The 22,472-nt window shown below is 54.3% G+C and overlaps 2 protein-coding genes, 1 long non-coding RNA gene and 1 pseudogene across 18 annotated transcripts in view; 2 read left to right on the forward strand and 2 right to left on the reverse strand.

Annotated features, from left to right (window-relative positions):
* The window catches only part of LOC149915229 (uncharacterized), a 241,332-nt gene that overhangs the window by 164,542 nt on the left and 54,318 nt on the right, over nt 1–22,472 (reverse strand). The window lies entirely within an intron of this gene.
* LOC149915233 (uncharacterized) overlaps nt 1–22,472 on the forward strand; it is a 175,532-nt gene that overhangs the window by 134,109 nt on the left and 18,951 nt on the right. For 3 of the 14 annotated variants that reach the window (XR_016459328.1, XR_016459327.1, XR_016459326.1), the window contains exons 1-2: nt 10,488–10,502; nt 19,309–19,386. Coding sequence is in view for 7 of the 14 variants with exons in the window: in XM_090122924.1 (XP_089979050.1) it covers nt 21,041–21,227; nt 21,883–21,942 (247 nt within the window). In the remaining 7 variants the exon portion in view is untranslated. The other 11 variants (XM_090122920.1, XM_090122926.1, XM_090122924.1 and 8 more) reach the window with 10 other exon arrangements.
* On the forward strand, nt 5,898–7,718 carry LOC149915240 (uncharacterized; annotated as a pseudogene).
* LOC149915241 (uncharacterized) lies at nt 11,107–17,496 on the reverse strand. Its single transcript, XM_090122932.1, is given in 3 exon segments — nt 11,107–12,069; nt 12,071–12,408; nt 15,378–17,496. Coding segments are annotated over 3 exon segments (3,219 nt in total). The 5' UTR covers nt 17,296–17,496.

Raw genomic sequence — 22,472 nt, forward strand, 5'->3', positions numbered from 1 at the left:
CAGCCGTCAGCTGTAAAAGCATCCCGGTCCTCTGCAAGAGGACACAGTGCTCCTTTTCCGACAGCTTCCCTCAGCAGCCCAGCGCTGAAATGCTTTGTGGGGTTCCTTTGAGCAAGCTGCTGAGGACAGAGGCAGTCACATCAGCTGCCTATACATTAACTGGGAGCTGTTTTTATGTTCATCCCTGGTCAACACATCAGAGGGTTCTTTCTTTAACATCCTTATTATACCTTTTTAACTGAGTATGACTGTTTTCTAAAAAAGTTTTCAGCACTACAAATAATGATATTCAAAACATCTATATGGAATATAGATATTCCAAATGAATTAAAATTAAAAGGGAGGAAGGGAGGAAGGGCGGAAGGCAGGAAGGCAGGAAACAAGAAGCTGCTTCCTTCAAAAGTCAGAGTATTCTGACGAGGAGAAAACAGCAAAACTAAGCCTGCCATCACCACGTCATTGCCATCAGGGCTCCAACTAAGGCAGCCAGCTGAGCAGGGAAGAACTTCCATTAGATGCTGCTCAGTGACGGCACCCAGAATGAAGCAGCAAGGATGTTACGAGTAGGAGACTGCAGCACCATTTAGCAATCCCCACCTACTAATATTTATTATAACAGTTAGCTCAAAAATCCAGATTGTTTGTAATTACTGTTTTTAATTAGAAGACAACCTTGCAACTGTGAATCTTTATCACTGGACTGTGAGATATTTCTGGCAGTGAATTCTCTCTTTGTACCATTGGTTTTGTAGCAGTCATTGTTAGGCTTGCCTTGCTATTCCTCTGGGTTCTCTGTACACGTCCCTTTCTGAAACTGTACTTCTCACTGGGGAAACCCCCTGACAACCTTTCCTCTTCTCCTTTAGACTGGACATAAGGAAGAAGTCTGTTACGATACGAGTGGCACTGGAGCAGGGACACTGAGGGACCCTGGGGATCTCTGGAGCCCTGAGCACTGGGGATGGATGGGATGGAGGGCACCATCCCTGCCCCGTTCCAGGGGGACCATTGCCACCCCAGACCTTCCCTCGTGCTTTGTGGGGCTGTGCAGAGGAGGAGGGTCTCAAGGTGTCCTAGGGATGGCCCAGGGTCACTGTGCAGATGGGGCAGGGGCTGTGGCTGCTGTCCCCAGGGGACCCACGTCCTGCCCTGGGCTGCTGCCAGCCCTTCTCCTGCCCAAAATCCTGAGGCACAAACCCTGCTGGGACAAAATCCTCAGATGGAAAACAAAGATCTGAAGAGCAATGCCCTGATACCACTGCCCAACACAGATGGATAAGCTGCTTCATTAACAAGTCCAGCTTTTACAGCGGGGCTGGCAGCATCTGTGCTGCTGTTCACCTGCAGTCAGGAATGTCACACTGCCTTTTTTTCAACCCACATTTACTCTTTCACAAAAGAGCATCAACTTCTGATATTTGTTCTGCAAACTGGGGAAGAGTAACCTGCAGAATGCTAACTGCTGCAGAGGACAGGTTGGAAGACAGCCGCTCCACGCGCCCATCGTGCCACAGCAGCTCCTTGCTGGATGTGCCTGGCATAACTGGTTGGCTCCTGACAGCAATCCCTCACAGTGGGGAGGAAAGCAGCACTTGCACAGCTGGTTTTAAGAGCGCTAACCAAGTTCAGCTAAAACGCTCAAGGGAGACTGTCTTCAAGCACGGTCACAGGATGCGTTTGTTATACTGAGGACTAAAGGAGATCACTTCAGATTGACATCAGGGAGGAGACGGGGTAAAACTCCCCGCTGGCCCACACTTCAGGATCTGTGGCATGTTTTTCTGCACAGCTGCCGTTTCTAAATTTGGAAAGAGACAGTAAAACATACCTGGAAAGGGTTGAGAAGTCGGGGTCTCCGTAGCTACAGAGAGATGTTGGATGCTTCTTTCTGTGGGAACGTTTGTGGAAAAGTGACTTTAGGTAGCTTAAATCTCTGCCTTCTGACACAAGAGCAAAATGGAGCCAGGAATGTATTCTTACTTCCATAATAAGAGTGTCAGAAGGAAACACCCTGAGAGTTCTTGTAGGGGTGTCCATTTGCTGTCTCCCAAAAACCAGTTGGGGGAAAGGCACGAGAGGGGTGTGCCCTGCCAGCTCCAGGTCTTAAGACCTTAGAAACCCGGTCTCTTTCAAAAGTTGAGGGAGTTTCCATTCTTAGAGCTCAGCCCTGAAGCCTTGCTGGTTCAATTCCTCTCAATGATGCATCTAAAAGATGCAGTGCAGGTGGGCAAAGGCTCCACAGCTGTACAGCATCTACGGGACAGCTCTTATTGAGCCGGCAGGTGTAACTGCTTCCCGAGGAGCTGTGCAACCATAAAGGCATTCCAAAGCACCTCTTGCTCTTACATGAACGCATCATTGGCTTCATCTCACTGCCGTGCTTAATTCCCAGTGCTGACAGGTCTGTCCGGCAGCTCTGCCTAGAGAACCAGCATTTGTTTCAGGCACGTGTCCTGAATGAGTCACTTCGTTTCAGCGAGTTTAGCATCAGTGAGAGCTTCCTGCCCCAGCAAGTCTACCGAGCACCTGTGTTCTCTTACATCCCCGCACCACGCCGTGCTGCTCAGCGAGTCCAGCGCAGCTCTGCAGGACCCGGGGGACTACAGAACACGTGCCAGCGGTGAGCTGAGCTCGTTCTTCAGGTCCTGCTCCGGGCTGTGCCCTTCTCACATCCCACGCACCGAGCCCGGCCGGGCCACCGCTCGGTTCTTCCTTGGAGGAGAAAGCGGCCAGAGATGCCGCCGCAGGAGCCGTGAGAAAACCGGGCAGAGATGCGCGCTCGGCTTTCAAGAAGCGCCAGCAGCTCGGAATCGGCCTGGAGAAAGCGATTCTGGGGAAGCCGGAGACGCCGCACGACTCAGCGCGGCTCCCGCAGGAGCGGTGCCGTTCGACGGCGTCGCCACGGCGACGGCGCCTCAGCGCCTCAGCGCCGGTCCGTCGCTACGGCGCCGCGCCGTCCCCGCCGAGTGACGTCATCACACCGCGACCCGAGGAGGCGGCCGTGCGGAAGCGGTGCGGGGCGCCTCGGGGCTCCGGGCGCCGCCTCGGCTCCTACAGGTGGGTGTTCGGGGGGCGCCGGGGCGGGGGCCGGGGTGAAGGCGGCGGGGGGGCCGCGTGCCGCTCTGCCTCGGCCCCGCGGGGTCTGCGTGGTGCTCGGGGCTTCCCTCGGCGGGGGCGGCTGCCCTGCGTCTCGCCGCCTCCCCCACCCCGTGTCTTTCGCTGCCCTCCCCCACCCCGTGTCTTTCGCTGCCCTCCCCCCCTCTCCCCCTGCCGCTGATCTCCCGCACCCCCCAGTCCCTCTGTGTGCCCCCCGGGGTTACACCCTCCCCCCGGTCTCCCTCCCCTCCAGTCCCCCCGTTCTGATCGCCGTAGTCCTCTTCCACCCCTCCCCTCTGTGCCTCCCCCATTCTGATCCCCAGGGTCCCCCCCCCGATCCCTCATCCCTCCCCAGTCCCCCGTTCTGATCCCTGGTGTCCCCCCACCCCCCCACCGCTCTCCCCATTCTGTCCCCTAGAGTCCCCCCCTTTCCCAGTCTCCTCTATCTGACCCCCGAACCCCCTCTCCTCCCCCCGAGTGCCCCCACTCCAATTCCCCCATTCTGATCCCCAGAGTCTCCTACCACCCCCCATTCCCCTCTATTTGACCCCCAGGGTCCCGTGTCCTCCCTTCTCCTCCCACCTCCTGGCCCCTTTTTTCTGACCCCTAGAGGTCCCTGTACCCCCCTGTGCGCTCCTCCCTGACCCCTGGAGTCAGTTCCCTCATTTTGACCTCTAATTCCCCTCAGCCAGACCCCATAGAAGCCTCGCACAACCCCTGGCTCTTCCCTCCCTCCACCCCGAGATGCTCTTCCTGCCTTGTAGAAACTCTGTTCACCCCTTTCCCCCACACAAGCCACTAAGTTTCCCCCCAGACTCTTTTTCCACCCCATAGACATCCCACTCTCCTCTTCTCCCCCCCAATACTTCCCTAAGGTGTCCCCCAGACTCCCACCCCATAGAAGCCCCCCACAACCCTCCAGATTTCCTCTGCCACCCCTTCTCCATTCCTAGACCCCTTTTCCTCCCAGCAGAGACCCAACTCACCCCTTTTTTCCCCCACACAACCCCCTGTCCACTCCCAGACCCCCCTTTCTGCCCTACAGAAGCCCCCTTTCCACCCCTCAAGTTCCCCTCCACAATGTACCCCTCCATCCCCAGGCCCCCTTTTCACTCACAGAAGCCTCGTTCTGCTCTTTTCCCCCTCACAACCCCCTCTCTCCATCCTCAGAGCCCCTTTCCACGCCACAGAAGCCCTCCACAATCCCTCAGTTTCCCCTTCCAACCTTTCTCCACCTCCAGACCCTCTTTCCACCTCACAGAAGCCCCACTCACACCTTTCCGCCCATAGATTCCCCACGAGCCCCCCCCTATATACCCCTGGAGGCATGCAGAAGAATCTGGAGATGTTGTAGAGGGGTTTGGGGCATCCAGTTGGTCCCCAGGTGGATCCAAGGTGTCCTTGGATTCATACAGAAGGATCTGGAGATGTCCCAGAGGGATCCTGGGGTGTCCAGGGGCTCCCAAGAATGGTCCTGGGGGTCCCTGGAAGGATCTGGAAGCTCCCAGGATGGGTCCAGGAGCTCCGAGGAGCCACTGGGATGATTTGGAGATGTCCCAGTAGAGTCTGGTAGGGTCCAGAGATTTCTCATGTGGGTCTGAGTGGTCCTGGAGTCATCCCGTCATCAGAGACATCTCTGGGGATGTCCCAGAGAGGACTTGGAGGGTGCAGGGGGTTTTCAAATTGATCCAGGGGGTCCTTGGATTCATCCAGAAGGGTCTGCAGACGTCCCAGAATGATCCTGTGAAATGTGGGGGGGTCCTGAGGTGGGTTCAGAGGGTCCTATTGTCTTCTGGAAGGGTCTGGAGATGTCCCATGGGTGTCTTGGCGTCCCCAGGCGTTCCTGGAGTCCTCCAGAGGTCTCCAATGAGGATTTTGAGGACAACCTCACATAGTGACACATTCTCGCTCTTCTTTGTCCCCGTGGGATCGCCCCCAATAATGTCTGTTTCCATTAAAATCAATACTATGTCACTTTTCTTGTATATTTTTTGCCACTTCCTTTCAGAAATGGATGGTTCCCACCAATCCCTGTGCAAAGCCCCACGGAAACAATCCCCCCAGGGCCACCGGGTGACACCGGACAACCACTTGTCCCCAAAGTTCTCACCGTCACCGTAACCGTGGAACCTGGGGCCGTACCAACGTACCTTGAGAGCCCCATCCGCGTCCTACAGCTCCTGGACGCTGTCACCCTGGCTGTCCATGACTGTCCCATGCTGTCCCCCCTGCCATGGTGGCACAACTTCAGCACGGTGCCATCCTCATTGAAGAGGTGACGAGGAGGGGTACAGGGAGGGGGGCTGGGGACAGTCGGGGGACATGTGGGGTCTGGTGCAGGTGTGACATGGGGTCGGTGGTGTCACCATTGTTGGGTGCCACCTTCACTGGATGCCATTGGGTGTCACTGAATGTCACTGTCTTCAGGTGACGCCGTGACACAGGGTGACCTCGATGTGGAACAGCCGTGACGCAGCGTCCCCATCCCTGGCTGTCACTGTTGTTACCGTCATCTGGTGTCACCATCACTTGTGTGCCACCATCTATCGGGTGACACCATTCCCTGTACTCTGACCATCACATGGGGGCAGGCACAGGCGGCAGCACGTTGTCACCGTGCTGTCACTGAGCCTCTCACTGTTGTTTGTCACCCCTCCAGACCTGCCTACCGCAGGACCCGGTGACACCGGAAACCTCTGGTGCTGTCACCATCGTCTGCCATGAGGACGGGGACATGCACGGTGGTGAACTCTGTGCCACCACCAGAGGGGACTGTGTGACACCAGCGTGGCACAGCCGTGATGCGGTGTCATCACTGTTGGGCGTCTCTCCTGGCAGCTGGCGCCGGGTGTCACCGTCATGCAGAGGGCACAAAAAAAAACCCTGGGGACATTGAGCTGAACCTGGGGACACCGTGACCACCTGGAGGACTTCCCGGGGAAGTGGGAACACCACATGACAATGTCACACCACCAAAATTGGGGACATCCCTGTGTCACACCCCAAAGCTTGGGACACCTTCATGGCACCCTGGTGGTGTCATATCCTAGAGTTGTGAACACCCCCCAGAGTTTGGGACAGCCCTCTGGAGACGCCATCTGTGCCCTCCCCCACAGAAAACATTGTTCCCATGGGGCAGGGTTGACACCCCTCACTTTTCTAATTAAGGTTTATTTTTGATAATGGGGGTTGGGGGATGTCCTCCCCATGTAAGTGATAAAGGGCAGAGGAGCGGCTGTGGGGCTCCATGTGTCACACTGGGGATGAACTCTGGGGACAGAGGTGACTGCAGCATCCTGGCCCCAGCGCCCCTATGGCCCCATAACCACTACAGCCCCATCTCGTAGCCATCCCTCGTCCGTATCCCACAACGTTATCCCATCCCATATCCATCATATCCACCCCACAGCCATCTCAAACCCATCCCATATCCATACCCCCACATCCTATCCCCATCCCTAAGCCTATATCCATAGCCATTCCGAATCCTTATCCCCACATGCATCCCATGTCCATTCCATCTACTTATCCCATGCCACTATCATCCCAATCCCATCCCGTGTCCATATTTCATCCCCAATCCATCCCACCTTCTTCAGTGTTGGTCCCATGTCCATCCCAAGCCCATCCCATATATATTCCATTTTCCTATTTCCCATTCCATATCCACCCCATATCCATATCCCCACACCCCAACCCTACATTTCACATCCCAATGCACATCCAACATCCCAACCCCAGCTCCCAAGCCCAGTTCCAAACCTCATATCCCAACCCCACATCCAAGCCCCACCTCCCACCTGTCAATCCCAGTCCCATCTCGCACCCCCTATAGCAGTAGGGCGCACCCCGAGGCCCCACCCACGGCCCGCCCCCTGCCGCGCTCCTCCCACCAACAGCGCAGCGCAACGCCGCACCGCCCCCGGGCTCTCATTGGTCAGGTGCCGGACCGTCCCAGCCCCGGGTTCTCATTGGTCAGGTGCCGGTCCGTCCCGCCCCCGGGCTCTCGCTGGGCACGTGCCGATCCGTTCCGCCCCCGGGCTCTCGTTGGTCAGCGGCAGCGGCGCCGGCTCCGATTGGCTGAGGCGCGGCGCGCGGGAACGGCCGTTGGCAGCCGGCCCAGAGCTCTTCACCCCTCAGACGGCGGCGCTCCCGCAGCCCGGGCCGCCCCGCACCGCCGCTGCGCGCCGGAGCTGTCCGGGCAGCACCGAGACGGAACCGCGGCACGACGGGAGCGGTGCTGAGCACAGCAGCGCCGGAGCCGGGAGGGACGGAGAGCGGCGCCGGGACAGGGGAGGAAGCCTGGTGGGGTGAGGGGCTGGGAAGGCGGGGGGGGGATAGGGAGGCAGGCGGGGCTGCAGCGGCTGTGGTATCGGGGTACATGGGGCGGTAGGGGTGGGTACAGGGGGATTTAGGGCAGCAGAGGGCTGTGAGGGGGCAACGGGGGGATACGGTGCTATAGGGAGCATTGGGGGGCGGGAGGGGCTGGGGAGAGCTACGGGGAGGGATATAGGGGGCTGGGGGAGGACCTAAGAAACTGTGGCTCTGTGAGTGGCTGTAGGGGGAATGGAGGTGGGATAGAAGGGGATGTGGGGCTACAGGGAGCAGTGGGAGAGCTGTAGGCGTGGTATAGAGAAACAGGTATGACAGGAGTCTGTGGGTGGGATTGGGGGGGAAGTAGAGAGGTGTAAGGTTATAAAAGGCTGCAGAGAGACAATAGGGGGCTTCCGTGGGCACAGGGAAATAGAAGGTAATGTGGGGCGACACCAGGCACTAGACGGGAATGTGAGAGAGAAGACCCACTTGGAAACACAGATAGAGGCAAGCTGAGGGGGATAAAGGGGGAGAATTTCAAGGGGGCGGGGAAAAAAAAAACAAAAGGAAAAATGAGAATGAAAAGTAAGAAAAAAAAAGATGGAAAAAGAAAAAAAAATGGAAGTGCTGAAAACAGAAAAAAAGAGGCACAGAGGAGGAAGAAAAGTAAAAAGCAATCCATGTATATCAAGAGAAAGTAAGTAGGAAAGCTAACTGCAGCAGAGCAAAGGAAAGCAATCTTGCAGGAATGGAGGAGTGTGGGAAGAGCTGAGCCCCGGCCTGGCACAGGAGCTGCGCGGCAGGAGAAGAAGCTGAGCCCAAAGGTAAGAGGAGCTCCTTGGGGTTTTTTGTGGGCTTGAAGCAAAGCTGAGAAGCCGTGCCCGGGAGGAGGTGTGGGTAGCTCCAGGCCACCTTGCTGTCTCCCCAGGAGATGCAGGCTGTGGGCTAGGCAGCGGGCAGGATTGCTGGCCAGAAGCAAGCATCTGTGTGGAGAAAGGCAAAGGGCGGAGGAGGTTGAAGGGGAGCTACCAGGCATGGGCTTGCTCAGCAAGGGGAGCAGAAGCCTGAAGGGCACGAGAAGGGAATAGAGAAGGGCATGCAGAAGGAGAGAAGCTGCGAGCAGAGTTAAGAGGCACTTGTCAGAGCAGCAAGGAGAGCAGGCAAGTGTTGAGATTGGGAGTGAGTAGCAGGAAAAGGCAAGAGCACCAAGAAAAAGGAGGCGAGGGGCATGCAGCTCAGGTAGGGAAAAGGAAGGGCATGCAGCTAAGGTAGGGAAGGGAGGGGACAGCAGCTCAGCTAGGGAGAAGGGAGGGCACTGCAGCTCAGCTAGGGAAGGGAGGGGATAGCAGCTCAGGTAGGGAAAAGGAAGGGCATGCGGCTCAGGTAGGGAAGGGAGGGGACAGCAGCTAAGCTAGGAATGTGAGTGGAGGCAAGAGCACCAAGAAAAAGGAGGCGAGGGGCATGCAGCTCAGGTAGGGAAAAGGAAGGGCACTGCAGCTCAGGTAGGGAAAAGGAAGGGCACTGCAGCTCAGGTAGGGAAAAGGAAGGGCACTGCAGCTCAGGTAGGGAAAAGGAAGGGCACTGCAGCTCAGGTAGGGAAAAGGAAGGGCACTGCAGCTCAGGTAGGGAAAAGGAAGGGCACTGCAGCTCAGGTAGGGAAAAGGAAGGGCACTGCAGCTCAGGTAGGGAAAAGGAAGGGCACTGCAGCTCAGGTAGGGAAAAGGGAGGGCACTGCAGCTCAGGTAGGGAAAAGGGAGGGCACTGCAGCTCAGGTAGGGAAAAGGGAGGGCACTGCAGCTCAGGTAGGGAAAAGGGAGGGCACTGCAGCTCAGGTAGGGAAAAGGGAGGGGATAGCAGGTGAGGTAGGGAAAAGGGAGGGGATAGCAGGTGAGGTAGGGAAAAGGGAGGGGATAGCAGGTGAGGTAGGGAAGGGAGGGGACAACCAGTAAGGAAGCCAAGTGAGCAAACATCTGCTCAAGTACGTAGCGAGGGGCAAGGAGCTCAACTAGGTAAGCTAGGGGGAAGCAGCTCAGGTAGGGAATGAGAGGGTCCATCAGCTCAGCTGGGAAAGTGAGGGGCAAGCTACTAAGGCAGCTAAGTGAGAAAACAGCAGCTCAGCTAGGAAAGCGAGGGGCAAGCAGGTCAGCTAGGTAATTTTTAGAACAAGCAGCTCAGGTAGGTACAGGAAGGGACAGCAGCTCAGGTAAGTGGAGCAGGCAAGGGAATGGTAGGATAGGGCAAGGGGGGAGGTGAGGGAGAAAAGAAAGAATGGGGAGGGTAGGGAGGGCTTAAACAGGGTTTCAGGAGTACCTATGATTATAAAAAAAAAAGAAAAAAGAAAAACGAAAAACAAGAAAAAAAAATGAAAGGGAAAAGAGAAAGGAAAAAAAAAGAGTAATAAAGAAAAAAAAAGAAAAATGGAAAAAAGAAAAAAAAATGGAAAACAAAAAAAGAAATCCAAGATGAAAAAGAAAAAGATGGAAATAGAAAAAACTGAGAAAAGAGAAAGAAAAATGAAATAAAGAAGTAAAGTGCAATGAAAAAAAAAAAAGAAAAAAAGAATAAAAAAAGAAAAAAAGAGTGAAAATGAAAAAAGAAAACCAAGATGGCCAAAATGTAGAGAAAGCAAAGCAGAGCACAGCAAGGGAAAGCAAGGCGAGAGTAGCAGCAAAAGGCAGGAGAATGAAGAAGGAGGGAGTGAAGAGCAGGAAAGGTGAGTTTGCCATAAGGCAAGGGGGAAGGGGAGGGGAAAGGGAGAAAAGGGGAGGTACGGGAGGGGAGGGGAAGGGAAGGAGGGGGGGAGAGGAGAGAGGGGAGGGGAGGAAGGGAAAAATGGGAGGGAGGGGTGAGGGGAGGGGAGGGTTGAAGGGAAAATAGAGAAAGAAGAGGCAAAGAAGAGACTCAAAAGTACAAAGCGGTGCACGTAAATGTAGAGGAAGCAAGTAGGGAAGCTAAGGGTAGCAGAGCAAAGGAAAGCAAAGGAAGGCAGTGAATGAGAGAAAGCAATCTTGCAGGAATGGAGGAGTGTGGGAAGAGCTGAGCCCTGGCCTGGCACAGGAGCTGCGCGGCAGGAGAAGAAGCTGAGCCCAAAGGTAAGAGGAGCTCCTTGGGGTTTTTTGTGGGCTTGAAGCAAAGCTGAGAAGCCGTGCCCGGGAGGAGGTGTGGGTAGCTCCAGGCCACCTTGCTGTCTCCCCAAGAGATGCGGGCTGTGGGCTAGGCAGCGGGCAGGAGTGCTGGCCAGAAGCAAGCATCTGTGTGGAGAAAGGCAAAGGGCGGAGGAGGTTGAAGGGGAGCTACCGGGCATGGGCTTGCTCAGCAAGGGGAGCAGAAGCCTGAAGGGCACGAGAAGTGAATTGTAGTAGTATTCTCTCATTGTTCGTCCTCTGCCGACCGAGGGCGCCACTTGCCAGCGAAACCGACCCCAACCGGGCCGGGGCCAAATGCTCACACAGACCCCAGAGTGCGTGAGGCAAAATGGCGTTTATTAAAATGTGGTAGGCACTTAAATATTCTTGTCCCGCTTTGTCTACACCCCTTGCTTACCTGCTGTTCTATTGTGGGGCAGCGCTTGGCAAGCCCTGAGCATAGGAAACCTGACCCCGTCACATACCGTTTCCTCGCCACGCCTACTACATCTCCCCCTCCCTATGCTCAGGAATATCCCGTAACAGCGCGATCGCAACGCGAGTACATCTCTCACAACTGTTCCTTCGTTTTGTGATACAGGATCCGTTGGTCCATAACTTGCCACATGATCCTTGTGAGGCAATTCTGGAAACACATGATTATGCACGGCAAAATGGCCGCAATACAAATTATTGCGAGCAATACTAGCGCAACTACCTTAATAATTTTCGCAACCCATCCTCCAAAGCTGCCAATCACACTTCTCAGCCAGTCCCCGATGGGGTCGTCCTCCACCTGGATCTTCTCCGTATGGTCTCGCAGGGCTTTCAGCGCTTTATGGATGGATACACTGTGGTCGCTAAGATTGAAGCAACACATTCCTTCTAGGTCTTCACATCCATGCCCCTGTGCCAGGAGCAAGAAGTCGATGGCTGCTCTGTTTTGCAGCACCGCATGCCAAATGCTGTTTGTGTCTTCTAGCATCGCATTCAATATTAATGTTGTTAAATTCGCCTGCTTAACTGACCAACATGCTAGGCGTTCTATCTGAGCCAAGCTCTGTGCTGCAGCAACCCCAGGGGCGAAAAATGATGCGAATATCCGTGCTGTGGCACTCCATAACTCTACCTCGTCGTTACAATTCTCCGGGAGAGGGCTCGAACGCTTTCGGCGGCGATGGTGACCCGTGATGTTCGGGCCATACTGCATCCATGTCGTGAAATTCGGAGACAGTAACGTCAGTTCCCCTAGGTAACAGGGTCCTCCTAAGGCATTGTGCGGGATGCCCTGCCAGGCTCTATCCCCACAGATCAAGAAGATTCCAGGGAGCAACGCCTTAGCCGTTTTGTTATTCCATAGCACCTCGTTGACCCCCCGTTTGAAAGTGAACCCATACCCATAAAAGTCCCAAACTGCCGTACAATCAAATGAGGATCTACCGCTAAATTTAGAAAGGACCCCACCCTTTGACAAGCAGGTTGTATTGCGCCCTGTGAAGACCCGTGTTTCATTTTTGGTATACCCGCAATATAAAATAACCCGAAGTAATGGAGAAAGCCTCCGTGTTCACAGGACTGACCACAGTCCAAGAGGTCTCGTTGTATGGCTTCAGCCGCGGATCTGTGCCTGCCCACCGGGCAATTAAGGCCTGCAGTTGTCCTTTCAATCCCTCGGAGCCGTCGAATACCCTGTCAAACAAGTCGCAGGTAATAAAGTTACTTTCCTTCCAGCACACTGACCCAAAGGTAATACAGGTACGCGTGCCATTATGCGACCCATTTCGTACCTTCTGCGACCCCAAGATATCTAATTCTTGTGGATCCCATGGAAGAGACACATTCAGAGATTTTATCAAACATGCTGTTTGGCTTGCTAGATCGGTGTCGTTACGGCAAGCGGAATGGTTTGTGGTGTACCTCGCAAAGGCTTCTAACGTGTATTGAGGGATACCTACTAGGCAGGTGCGAAAAGGCGATGTTGCCGATTGTAAACTAAGGCAAAAGTCGTTTTGGCCCGTCTTATTTGCCCAAGTAACCCATAAATTCCCTGGCTGCGATATGAGGTGAGCACACTCCTACCCCTGCACCGAAAGAACGACCACAAGGCTTATACTGAGAAGGAAGACACAATTTCTCGTTGGCTGCGTCCTCGGTCGCGTCCTTACCCCAGCCGACATTCTTCCTTCCGACTGGCCAAGTTTCCCTCTGGATGGCTCCATAACACTCCGTTCCTGCAAGAAACTCAGTGTCCCCCGTTACTGGTCCTTCTCAGACAAGTCAGGTTTTACCTTCCTAGCTGGCACCCAGATGACGCTCCCAGTGTCTGCGTTCCGCACTGCTGCGTACCCCCTACCCCAGACTAAAACTTTCCAGCCTGACTCCCATGTCCCCGTCTCTGTCTTAACTTTCACTGGGGGGCCCTCTTCTAGGACAGTAGGCCGCCAGTGGTTCTCCACCGGGGTCCGTCTGGCATTTCCCCGTTCAAAGTGATTAAGGGAAAACAAAGCTTTCGCTAGTATCTCCGGGTGTCTTGATACAGGGATCTTGTTCTTGTATCCCTCCCCCTCCCTAAGAACCGCAATCTTCTCTTTGAGCAAACGGTTGGCTCTCTCCACGATGGCTTGCCCTTGTGAATTCCCTGGAATACCTGTAACATGTCTGATCTCCCAGGACGCAAGCCAGCGCTGTGTGGAGTGCGATGTGAAGCAGGACCCATTGTCCGTTTTGATCTGCTCTGGTAGCCCAAGGGTTGCGATTGCCACCGCCCAATGGGATTGGGCTGCAGTAGAGCTGGTCTTCGTGTGTTGTGTGGCCACAATCATGGTCGATGCCGTGTCCACAGTGACTGCTAACCATGGCCTTGGGGAAAGACTCGGCTCCCAGGTGAAGTCTGTCTGCCAAATCTGCCGCGGTTCTAGGCCACGAGGGTTTACTCCAGCCCCTATAGCTGGGGCCGTGTTGCAGTGAGGACAGGCCCTCACCACATCCCTCACAGATGCAACAGGAATGTCGCAGGCGCGAGCCAGTGCTCTCGCCCCAATATGGAGCCTAGTATGGAGGTCTTTCGCCTTTCTCAATGTGAGGACTCAAATACCCGCCGCGGCATCTGCCTTGGCGTTACCCTCCGTGAAGAATCCTGGTACCTCCGAATGACTTCTCACATGTAAAATTGCTATAGGCTCCACTCGGGTGCTCAGAGCATCTTCTAAAATAAGCGCTGCTTCCGTACTAGGGATACCTTCTTGGCCCATTTTCAAAGCGAGCTTAGCCGCAAAAGCTGAATCTGTGACTATGTTGCAGGGAAGGGAAGGCCAATAAGCGATCGCCATCGCAACAGCCCTGACCTCAAGCATATGGACACTGGCACTAGGATCTGTGAAGATTGTGGACTCCCAGCGGCCATTTGTTTCCCACACCACCGCCCCTTGGCCCGTTGATGATGACGCATCGGTAAACAGGGTAGGCTCTTCCACGGGCGAGTCTTGCACCCTACACCGCAGGGACAAGCTTATAGGCCTGGCCAGTTCGAAGATGGGGAGGGAGGTGCAATACCTAATGGACGCCCCTGTCCCCTCCAGGGCGAGCACAATTGCATCCGGGAATGGCTGAGTATCCCGGAAGGACGATGGAAGGAAGATGGTTGCCGGCTCCTTGCCGAAGACATGAACGACGGTATTCCGGCTCTTTCGCAAAAGCCAAGCCAGTATTTCTAGCCACGCAGAGAAGGCTCGAGATGGCTGGACAGAGAAATGCCACCACAGTGGTTTTGGCCTTGCGTCAAGGTCGTGGCCTATAACTGCCGCCGCCCCTTTTTCGCATTGGCACACGGCCACTTCCAGCCCTTCATCTGGATTGTATCGCGACAGAGCGGATTGCATGCAGGAACCAATTATCTCTTTCCACGCCTCCTCCATTTCTGGTGTGAATGACCGCGGGTCATTTGGGTCAGAGCCCTTAAGCTGCTCATAGAAGGGCTGCATGAGGCGCGGGGGAATCGCCAAGGCTCCCCGCACCCATTGGAGGGCTCCAACGAGCTTCTGCACGTCCCACAGGTTACGCACTCGGGGCACGATATTGATACCAGCTGGGGTAGTTGTCGTTGACCCCAACCGATATCCTAAAAACTGCACTCCGCTCCCCCTCTGAATTTTTTCCCCTGCAATCGAGAAGCCCGCGGATGTCAGGGAAGCTACCACCTGTGTTTCTAGAGCTTGGAGTTCCTGCGAGGTTGCAGAGGCTAGCAGCAGGTCGTCCATATAATGCATCAAAAGGGACCGTTCCAATGTCTGCCGGACAGGGTTTAAGACCCTATCCACTACTAGCTGGCAAATCGTGGGAGAGCAGGCCATACCCTGCGGAAGAACCTTCCATTGATACCGCTGGGTTGGGCCTTGGTTGTTGGGAGCCGGGACCGAAAATGCGAAGGCTTCCCGGTCCTCTTTGGCAAGGGGTATAGAGAAAAAGCAGTCCTTCAGGTTGATAACCACCACCCCCCAACCCTCTGGGACAGCCGACAAAACAGGGGCTCCTTGTTGGACTGTACCGAAGGGTATTAGCTGGGAATTGACTGCACGCAAGTCATGTAACAAGCGGTATCGACCCGATCGTTTTTTTATGACGAACACCGGGGTGTTCCACGGGCTAAGCGAGGGTTCTATATGCCCCAAACGGAGCTCTTGCGAAACTAATGCTTTAAGCGCTTCAAGCTTTTCAACCGGCAAGGGCCACTGATCTACCCAGACAGGTCGCACGTCCTGCCTCCAGCGCAGCGGGATTGCATAGTGCGCTGATAACCAGCAGACAGTGGCCCCCTCTATAAATTTGTTATCCGAGTAGACACACCCCGCAGGTAATCTCGCCCCAACAGGGTTCCCGGTACCTGCGCTACCAGCGGGGTTAGCAGGACAGGCTTCTCCAGGGAACCGTCTCTGTTGACCACGATTATCTCGATCTGCTTGGCTGACCTCCGTGTTGGAGCAGTTCCCCCCACTCCCGCTATAGTTTGAGTGGCCCCCGTTGGCCACGTGGGCGGCCAGTCGGACTCCGCAAAAACTGTCACATCCGCTCCTGAGTCCACCAGGGCGGTAAGGAAAATAGATCGCGGCCCTGGGGAGCCAGCGGGAAGCTCCGTAATTGCGGCTGTAATCTTCACTAAGGGGCGCTCCCCGCAGCTCAACGATAGCGCAGCTAGTGGCAGGCCTAGATCCAAAGCCCGCCTTTCCTGAGAATCCCGTGAATCGTAAGAGGGACCCTCACCCCCCCTACCTCGAGATCGCAGCCCACGAGCTCTACATTGCGGTGCAGTGTGACCTCTCCTCCTGCACATTTGGCACACTGTACCCCCGTTGCTCTTACACTGTGCCTTAAAATGACCTAATTGACCGCACCTGAAGCATGGCCCAGGCGGGCGATCTGGACTCTGGCACCCGGCAACCCCATGCGCTAGCATCACCCCAGCTACCGCTGCAGCAACCTCGCTTGCCACTGATGATTGAGACTTTTGCTTGTCCATCACATACTTAAGGACCTCCCCGGGGGTGTGGAACCTGTCTGGCGCCGCCCGTAATAGAGCCCGTACGTCCGAGCTCGACTTTTGATAGAGGCAATCCAGGATCACGGGGCCGTGCACTGCCCTAGGCAGCTCCGATCCCTCCACTGCCTTGATCAATCTATCCGCAAAATCCTGGAAGGATTCAGTGGGACCTTGTGCAATCTCCGTCCACGGAGTAGACGGCTCAGCATTCCTTGCGAGCCTTCTGAACGCCTCAAGGGCGGCGTCTGTAGTGGCTATTAGTTCCCCGGGCCTCAGCTCCGTAAGCTGAGCATGTGCGGTGATCATACCCGGCGTACTACCCGTCAATCTCTGCAGGTTAGACGCGTGAAGCGGATTCCCCTGATCGTTCTGGGCTGTAACCAGCATTTGTCTAAGTCTAGCCTGCCATTCCTCCTTCCAAAGCATATACTGCACCGGTTTCAAAATCATGCGCATCAGATTCTCAATATCGTATGGTAACAGGGGTCCCGGCAATATTAATGTCTCCAAGGCGTTCATTGTCAGAGGGGACTTCAGTCCTTTCTTTTCAACTGCCTCAAGCACCCTCGCTATCGCTTTCGGGTCCAGAGGGACCCAGATCGGGTTATCATCATCGGAAATCACTACCGGAAATGCCTCCGGGTTCGCAAGGCCCCGGTCTTGTGCCTCCTCCTTTACTTTAGCCCAATCAGTCAGCAGACGCCCGTCCCTCCCCCCTTTGGGACGAAGCCCCGCCCTTGCCTTTTCTTCTTCCAAAGAAGGATATAACGACCGCGGAGGGTAGGGCGGGGGCGGAGCGGGCGGAGCGGTTGGTAGACATGCGTCGGTCGGGAGTTCCTCTTCTCCGCCCTTCGCCGCGGCGACCGTCGCCATCTTGTCCGCCACGCTTTGGTCGTCAGTACTGCAAGGTAGCAAAGACCCACCCCCCGGAGCCCTTTCCACCCCTTTTTCCACCTTAAGCTTACCCTCCTCTTTAGCCGCCTTAAGGGCTCCAAGTATCAAACCCCAGGTCTTAAGTTCAGCAGCCTTTTGGTTATTCATGGCGCGTTGGCATAGAGCCGAGGTGAGCGAATCCCACCTGCCCGAATCCAGCACTTGCTGAGGGGAGTCCAGCTCCCCTCCCTTTTTTAAAAACGAAAGCACCGCGGCTACCTCCTTCTTTGAAGGGGTATTTTTGCCGCAGTAGTCCTTACAAAACTGCAAAAGTACCTTAATAATCTGTTCCATGGTTACACACGCGACCTGCCGCCACTTCACAGGCTCTTCTCCGCGATGTGTCTTCCGTGAGCGACCTGCCGCCACTCCGCAGGCTCTTCTCCGCTTCACGGGCACGCCGGGTGGTTAACCCTCGATAGGCAGATCACGTCGGGGTCACCACTTGTAGTAGTAGTCTCTCATTGTTCGTCCTCTGCTGACCGAGGGCGCCACTTGCCAGCGAAACCGTCCCCACCCGGGCCGGGGCCAAATGCTCACACAGACCCCAGAGTGTGTGAGGCAAAATGGCGTTTATTAAAATGTGGTAGGCACTTAAATATTCTTGTCCCGCTTTGTCTACACCCCTTGCTTACCTGCTGTCCTATTGTGGGGCAGCGCTTGGCAAGCCCTGAGCATAGGAAACCTGACCCTGTCACATACCGTTTCCTCGCTACGCCTACTACAGGGAATAGAGAAGGGCATGCAGAAGGAGAGAAGCTGCGAGCAGAGTTGAGAGGCACTTGTCAGAGCAGCAAGCAGAGCAGGCAAGTGTTGAGATTTGAAGCGAGTAGCAGGAAAAGGCAAGAGCACCAAGAAAAAGGAGGCGAGGGGCAAGCAGCTCAGGTAGGGAAAAGGAAGGGCACTGCAGCTCAGGTAGGGAAAAGGAAGGGCACTGCAGCTCAGGTAGGGAAAAGGAAGGGCACTGCAGCTCAGGTAGGGAAAAGGAAGGGCACTGCAGCTCAGGTAGGGAAAAGGAAGGGCACTGCAGCTCAGGTAGGGAAAAGGAAGGGCACTGCAGCTCAGGTAGGGAAAAGGAAGGGCACTGCAGCTCAGGTAGGGAAAAGGAAGGGCACTGCAGCTCAGGTAGGGAAAAGGGAGGGCACTGCAGCTCAGGTAGGGAAAAGGGAGGGGATAGCAGGTGAGGTAGGGAAAAGGGAGGGGATAGCAGGTGAGGTAGGGAAGGGAGGGGACAACCAGTAAGGAAGCCAAGTGAGCAAACATCTGCTCAAGTACGTAGCGAGGGGCAAGGAGCTCAACTAGGTAAGCTAGGGGGAAGCAGCTCAGGTAGGGAATGAGAGGGTCCATCAGCTCAGCTGGGAAAGTGAGGGGCAAGCTACTAAGGCAGCTAAGTGAGAAAACAGCAGCTCAGCTAGGAAAGCGAGGGGCAAGCAGGTCAGCTAGGTAATTTTTAGAACAAGCAGCTCAGGTAGGTACAGGAAGGGACAGCAGCTCAGGTAAGTGGAGCAGGCAAGGGAATGGTAGGATAGGGCAAGGGGGGAGGTGAGGGAGAAAAGAAAGAATGGGGAAGGTAGGGAGGGCTTAAAGGGGGTTTCAGGAGTACCTATGACTATAAAAAAAAAAAAAAAAAGAAAAAAGAAAAACAAGAAAAAAAAATGAAAGGGAAAAGAGAAAGGAAAAAAAAAGAGTAATAAAGAAAAAAAAAAAGGAAAACGGAAAAAAGAAAAAAAAATGGAAAACAAAAAAAGAAATCCAAGATGAAAAAGAAAAAGATGGAAATAGAAAAAACTGAGAAAAGAGAAAGAAAAATGAAATAAAGAAGTAAAGTGCAATGAAAAAAAAAAAGAAAAAAAGAATAAAAAAAGAAAAAAAGAGTGAAAATGAAAAAAGAAAACCAAGATGGCCAAAATGTAGAGAAAGCAAAGCAGAGCACAGCAAGGGAAAGCAAGGCGAGAGTAGCAGCAAAAGGCAGGAGAATGAAGAAGGAGGGAGTGAAGAGCAGGAAAGGTGAGTTTGCCATAAGGCAAGGGGGAAGGGGAGGGGAAAGGGAGAAAAGGGGAGGTACGGGAGGGGAGGGGAAGGGAAGGAGGGGGGAGAGGAGAGAGGGGAGGGGAGGAAGGGAAAAATGGGAGGGAGGGGTGAGGGGAGGGGAGGGTTGAAGGGAAAATAGAGAAAGAAGAGGCAAAGAAGAGACTCAAAAGTACAAAGCGGTGCACGTAAATGTAGAGGAAGCAAGTAGGGAAACTAAGGGTAGCAGAGCAAAGGAAAGCAAAGGAAGGCAGTGAATGAGAGAAAGCAATCTTGCAGGAATGGAGGAGTGTGGGAAGAGCTGAGCCCCGGCCTGGCACAGGAGCTGCGCAGCAGGAGAAGAAGCTGAGCCCAAAGGTAAGAGGAGCTCCTTGGGGATTTTTGTGGGCTTGAAGCAAAGCTGAGAAGCCGTGCCCGGGAGGAGGTGTGGGTAGCTCCAGGCCACCTTGCTGTCTCCCCAAGAGATGCGGGCTGTGGGCTAGGCAGCGGGCAGGAGTGCTGGCCAGAAGCAAGCATCTGTGTGGAGAAAGGCAAAGGGCGGAGGAGGTTGAAGGGGAGCTACCGGGCATGGGCTTGCTCAGCAAGGGGAGCAGAAGCCTGAAGGGCATGAGAAGGGAATAGAGAAGGGCAGGCAGTAGGCGTGAAGTTGCGAGCAGAGGCTGAGAGGCACTTGTCAGAGCAGCAAGCGGAGCAGGCAAGTGTTGAGATTTGGCTTGAGTAGCAGCAAAAGCCAAGAGCATGAAGAAGAAGGAAGTGAGGAGAAGGTAAGTGAAGGGCAGGCGAGGTAATGGTAGGCTAAGGAAGGGAGAAGGGGAGGGGTAAAGGAGGTGAGGGTAAGGGAGAAAAGGAGAGTAGGGGGATGGGGAGGGTAGGGGGGGTTTGAGGGGAGGGTTAAAGGAAAATGTATGATTAAAATCAGAAAAAATAAGAGAGAAAGAAAAATGAGAAAAAAAATGAGGAAAAAATGAGAAAAACAAGAGGGGAAAAAAAAAAGAAAAAAGATTAAAGGAAATGAGAAAAAGAGGAAAAAAAGAGAAAAAGAAAAAAGAAAAAAGAGAAAAGAAAAAAAGATGAAAAATAGAAAAAAGAAAAAGAAAAAGAGAAAAAAAAAAGAATATATAATAAAAATAAGAAAGAAAGATTAAAAAGAAGAGAAAACAAAAAATGAAAAAAAAAGCAAAAAAAAATTAAGATAAAAGAAGAAAAAGAGAAAAGAAAAAAGAGAAAAAAGTATTTAATGTTAGAAAAGAGAAAAAAGAAAATTGAAAAAGAAAAAAATTACAAGAGAAAAAAGAGAAAAAAAAAAGAAGAGAGAGAAAATAATATATGAAAAGAGAAAAAAGGACTAAAGGAAGAAAAGAGAAGGAAGGCAATGAGAATAGAAGAAAAAAGCCAAGTAAAAAGTAAAGAATATGAGCTAAGAAAAGAATGGCTGGCAATAAATATGGAGAGAGCAATGCATAGCATTGCAAAGGAAAGCAAGGCAAGAGAATCAGAAGAGCAGGAGAGGTAAGTTTGGCATAAGGCAAGGGGGAAGGGGAGGGGAAAGGGAGAAAAGAGGGGGAAGGGGAGGGGAAGCGAAGGGGGGGAGGAGAGGGGAGAGGAGAGGAAGGAGAAAATGAGAGAGGTAGGGGTGATGGGAGGGGAGAGTGGATGGGGTGGGAGGGTTGAAGGGGAAATGTCACTGAAGAACCGGCTTCTGTTTTGGCATTAAAAGAGAAAAGTGAATCTCTAGATTTGCACAAAGCAGTAAAAACAACACTGAAGTGATTTTCTTTCTCCTTTGACAGCGTCTCTGTCTCTTTAATGTCGCTTCCCAGCCGAGCCATTCCACACTTCTGTGCTGTCCATGTGACATCAGTGGTCTCCTGCTGCTCTAGATGCCTGGGAATCCTCCCCCAGCACGACAGCGCACACAGCAAGCCCAGGGGGAAGCTGGCCCTGGTGGCGGAACAGATGTCATCGTGGGGACGTGGGGTCACAACGCCCCGCCTGGTGCCATGAGCTCACAATGCTCAGCGTGTGCCCCAGGCGTTCTGTGCCGCCCAGCAGCACTCGCTGTGGCTGCAGCGGTGGTGGTGGCAGCATGGCACGAGTGTGGGGGGCCACGGCCCCCGCCCGCCTTGCTCTCCTCCTCCTCCTGACGGCCACGTGTTCCCAGGAGACTTGTGCCGCTCCGTGGCGAGCACCAGCAGCAGGTGGGTGGGCAGAGACAGGGCCACAACCGAATGGCGGCGAGGGCGAGAGCTCCGGGCTCTTGTCCCCGTGTGCCGCGCTGCCCTGGGGCTGCCTTCCATGGGGGTGTTGGGATGGGGGGGACGGGCAGCAGCGCAGGAGCCGGGCGAGGGCGTGAGGAAGCAGTGCTCTGCAGGGCTGGCTCCAGCCGTGCTGGGCCGTGGCTCTGCTGCTGGCTGAGCACGCTCTTTGGCCGGGGCTGACCTAGGGGGAGCTCAGAAGATGTGTGCTGGGAAAAGCGGGAGCATTTCTGCTCCGGCTTCCTGGTGCTCCCCATAGATGAATCCTGGTTCCCAGCAGAGACCCCCGGCTGGAGCCCAGTTTGCTCTAGGTGTCTTTTCTTGGTGTGCTCGTCCACACAGTCCCGGAGGGGTGTTGCACGTGGCCTGGAGAGCTTCGGAAAGCTTCTTTATTTCTTTATTTGGAGAGTTGTCACATATCTGTGGGAAGGCAGCCCTTGCCACTCTTTGGAGGAGAGAACCTATACGTTTGCTGTTTGGGCCATGTCATTCCCTGACCTGCAGCCAGTCCTCGCAGGTGACTGCAGAAAAAAACCCCAGGCCCCAAGGTGCAGTGGAAGCTCTCCTCACCTGTGTCTGATCACATTTGTGCCTGCAGGTCCTCTTGGTGAATTACCAAAGCAGAGTCCTGTTCCTGAGCCTGGGCTGGATGCCAGAGGTAAGTCACCAGCCTTCATCTCACGCTCTCTGCTCATATGTGGTTGTGGTAGTTCAGGAAGGGTTCAGCTTTTCACTGCCCGGTGATTTCTCCTGCACGAGAAGCCTGGGTGCCAGCCAACTGCCCACCTCTCCAGCTTGGCAACTTTCGACCCAAGTCTGAGTGCCACGTCATCAGCTGAGCCCCTTCCAGTCACTGCAGGTCCCTAAGGAAGAGAGAGATCACAACACACAATGGGAATGTTTCTCATTACAGCTGCGCCTATAAGCAGTGTCTTGCCAAAGGCTCAGCATAATCTGCTCCATAAGCCTCCTGTGGGGCTATCCCAAAGGAAAGGGATCTTCCCTTCCCCTTCCAGCCCCTTCCCTTCTGCAGACAGTTCCGCACACGGTTCCTTCTTGGACTGGCACGGTGCTGCTGCAGGCACCCAGCAGCTATTTGCCAGATGCTGCTGTGTAGCAGGGAGAGAAGAGTGCTGTGAAGCTGGCATTGCAGTCTAAACAAGTACCTGGCCATGTCTGACAGGAGCT

Source organism: Phasianus colchicus, chromosome 22 (genome assembly GCF_987193195.1).
Source record: "Phasianus colchicus chromosome 22, bPhaCol1.hap1.1, whole genome shotgun sequence".
NCBI classification, from domain to species: domain Eukaryota; kingdom Metazoa; phylum Chordata; class Aves; order Galliformes; family Phasianidae; genus Phasianus; species Phasianus colchicus.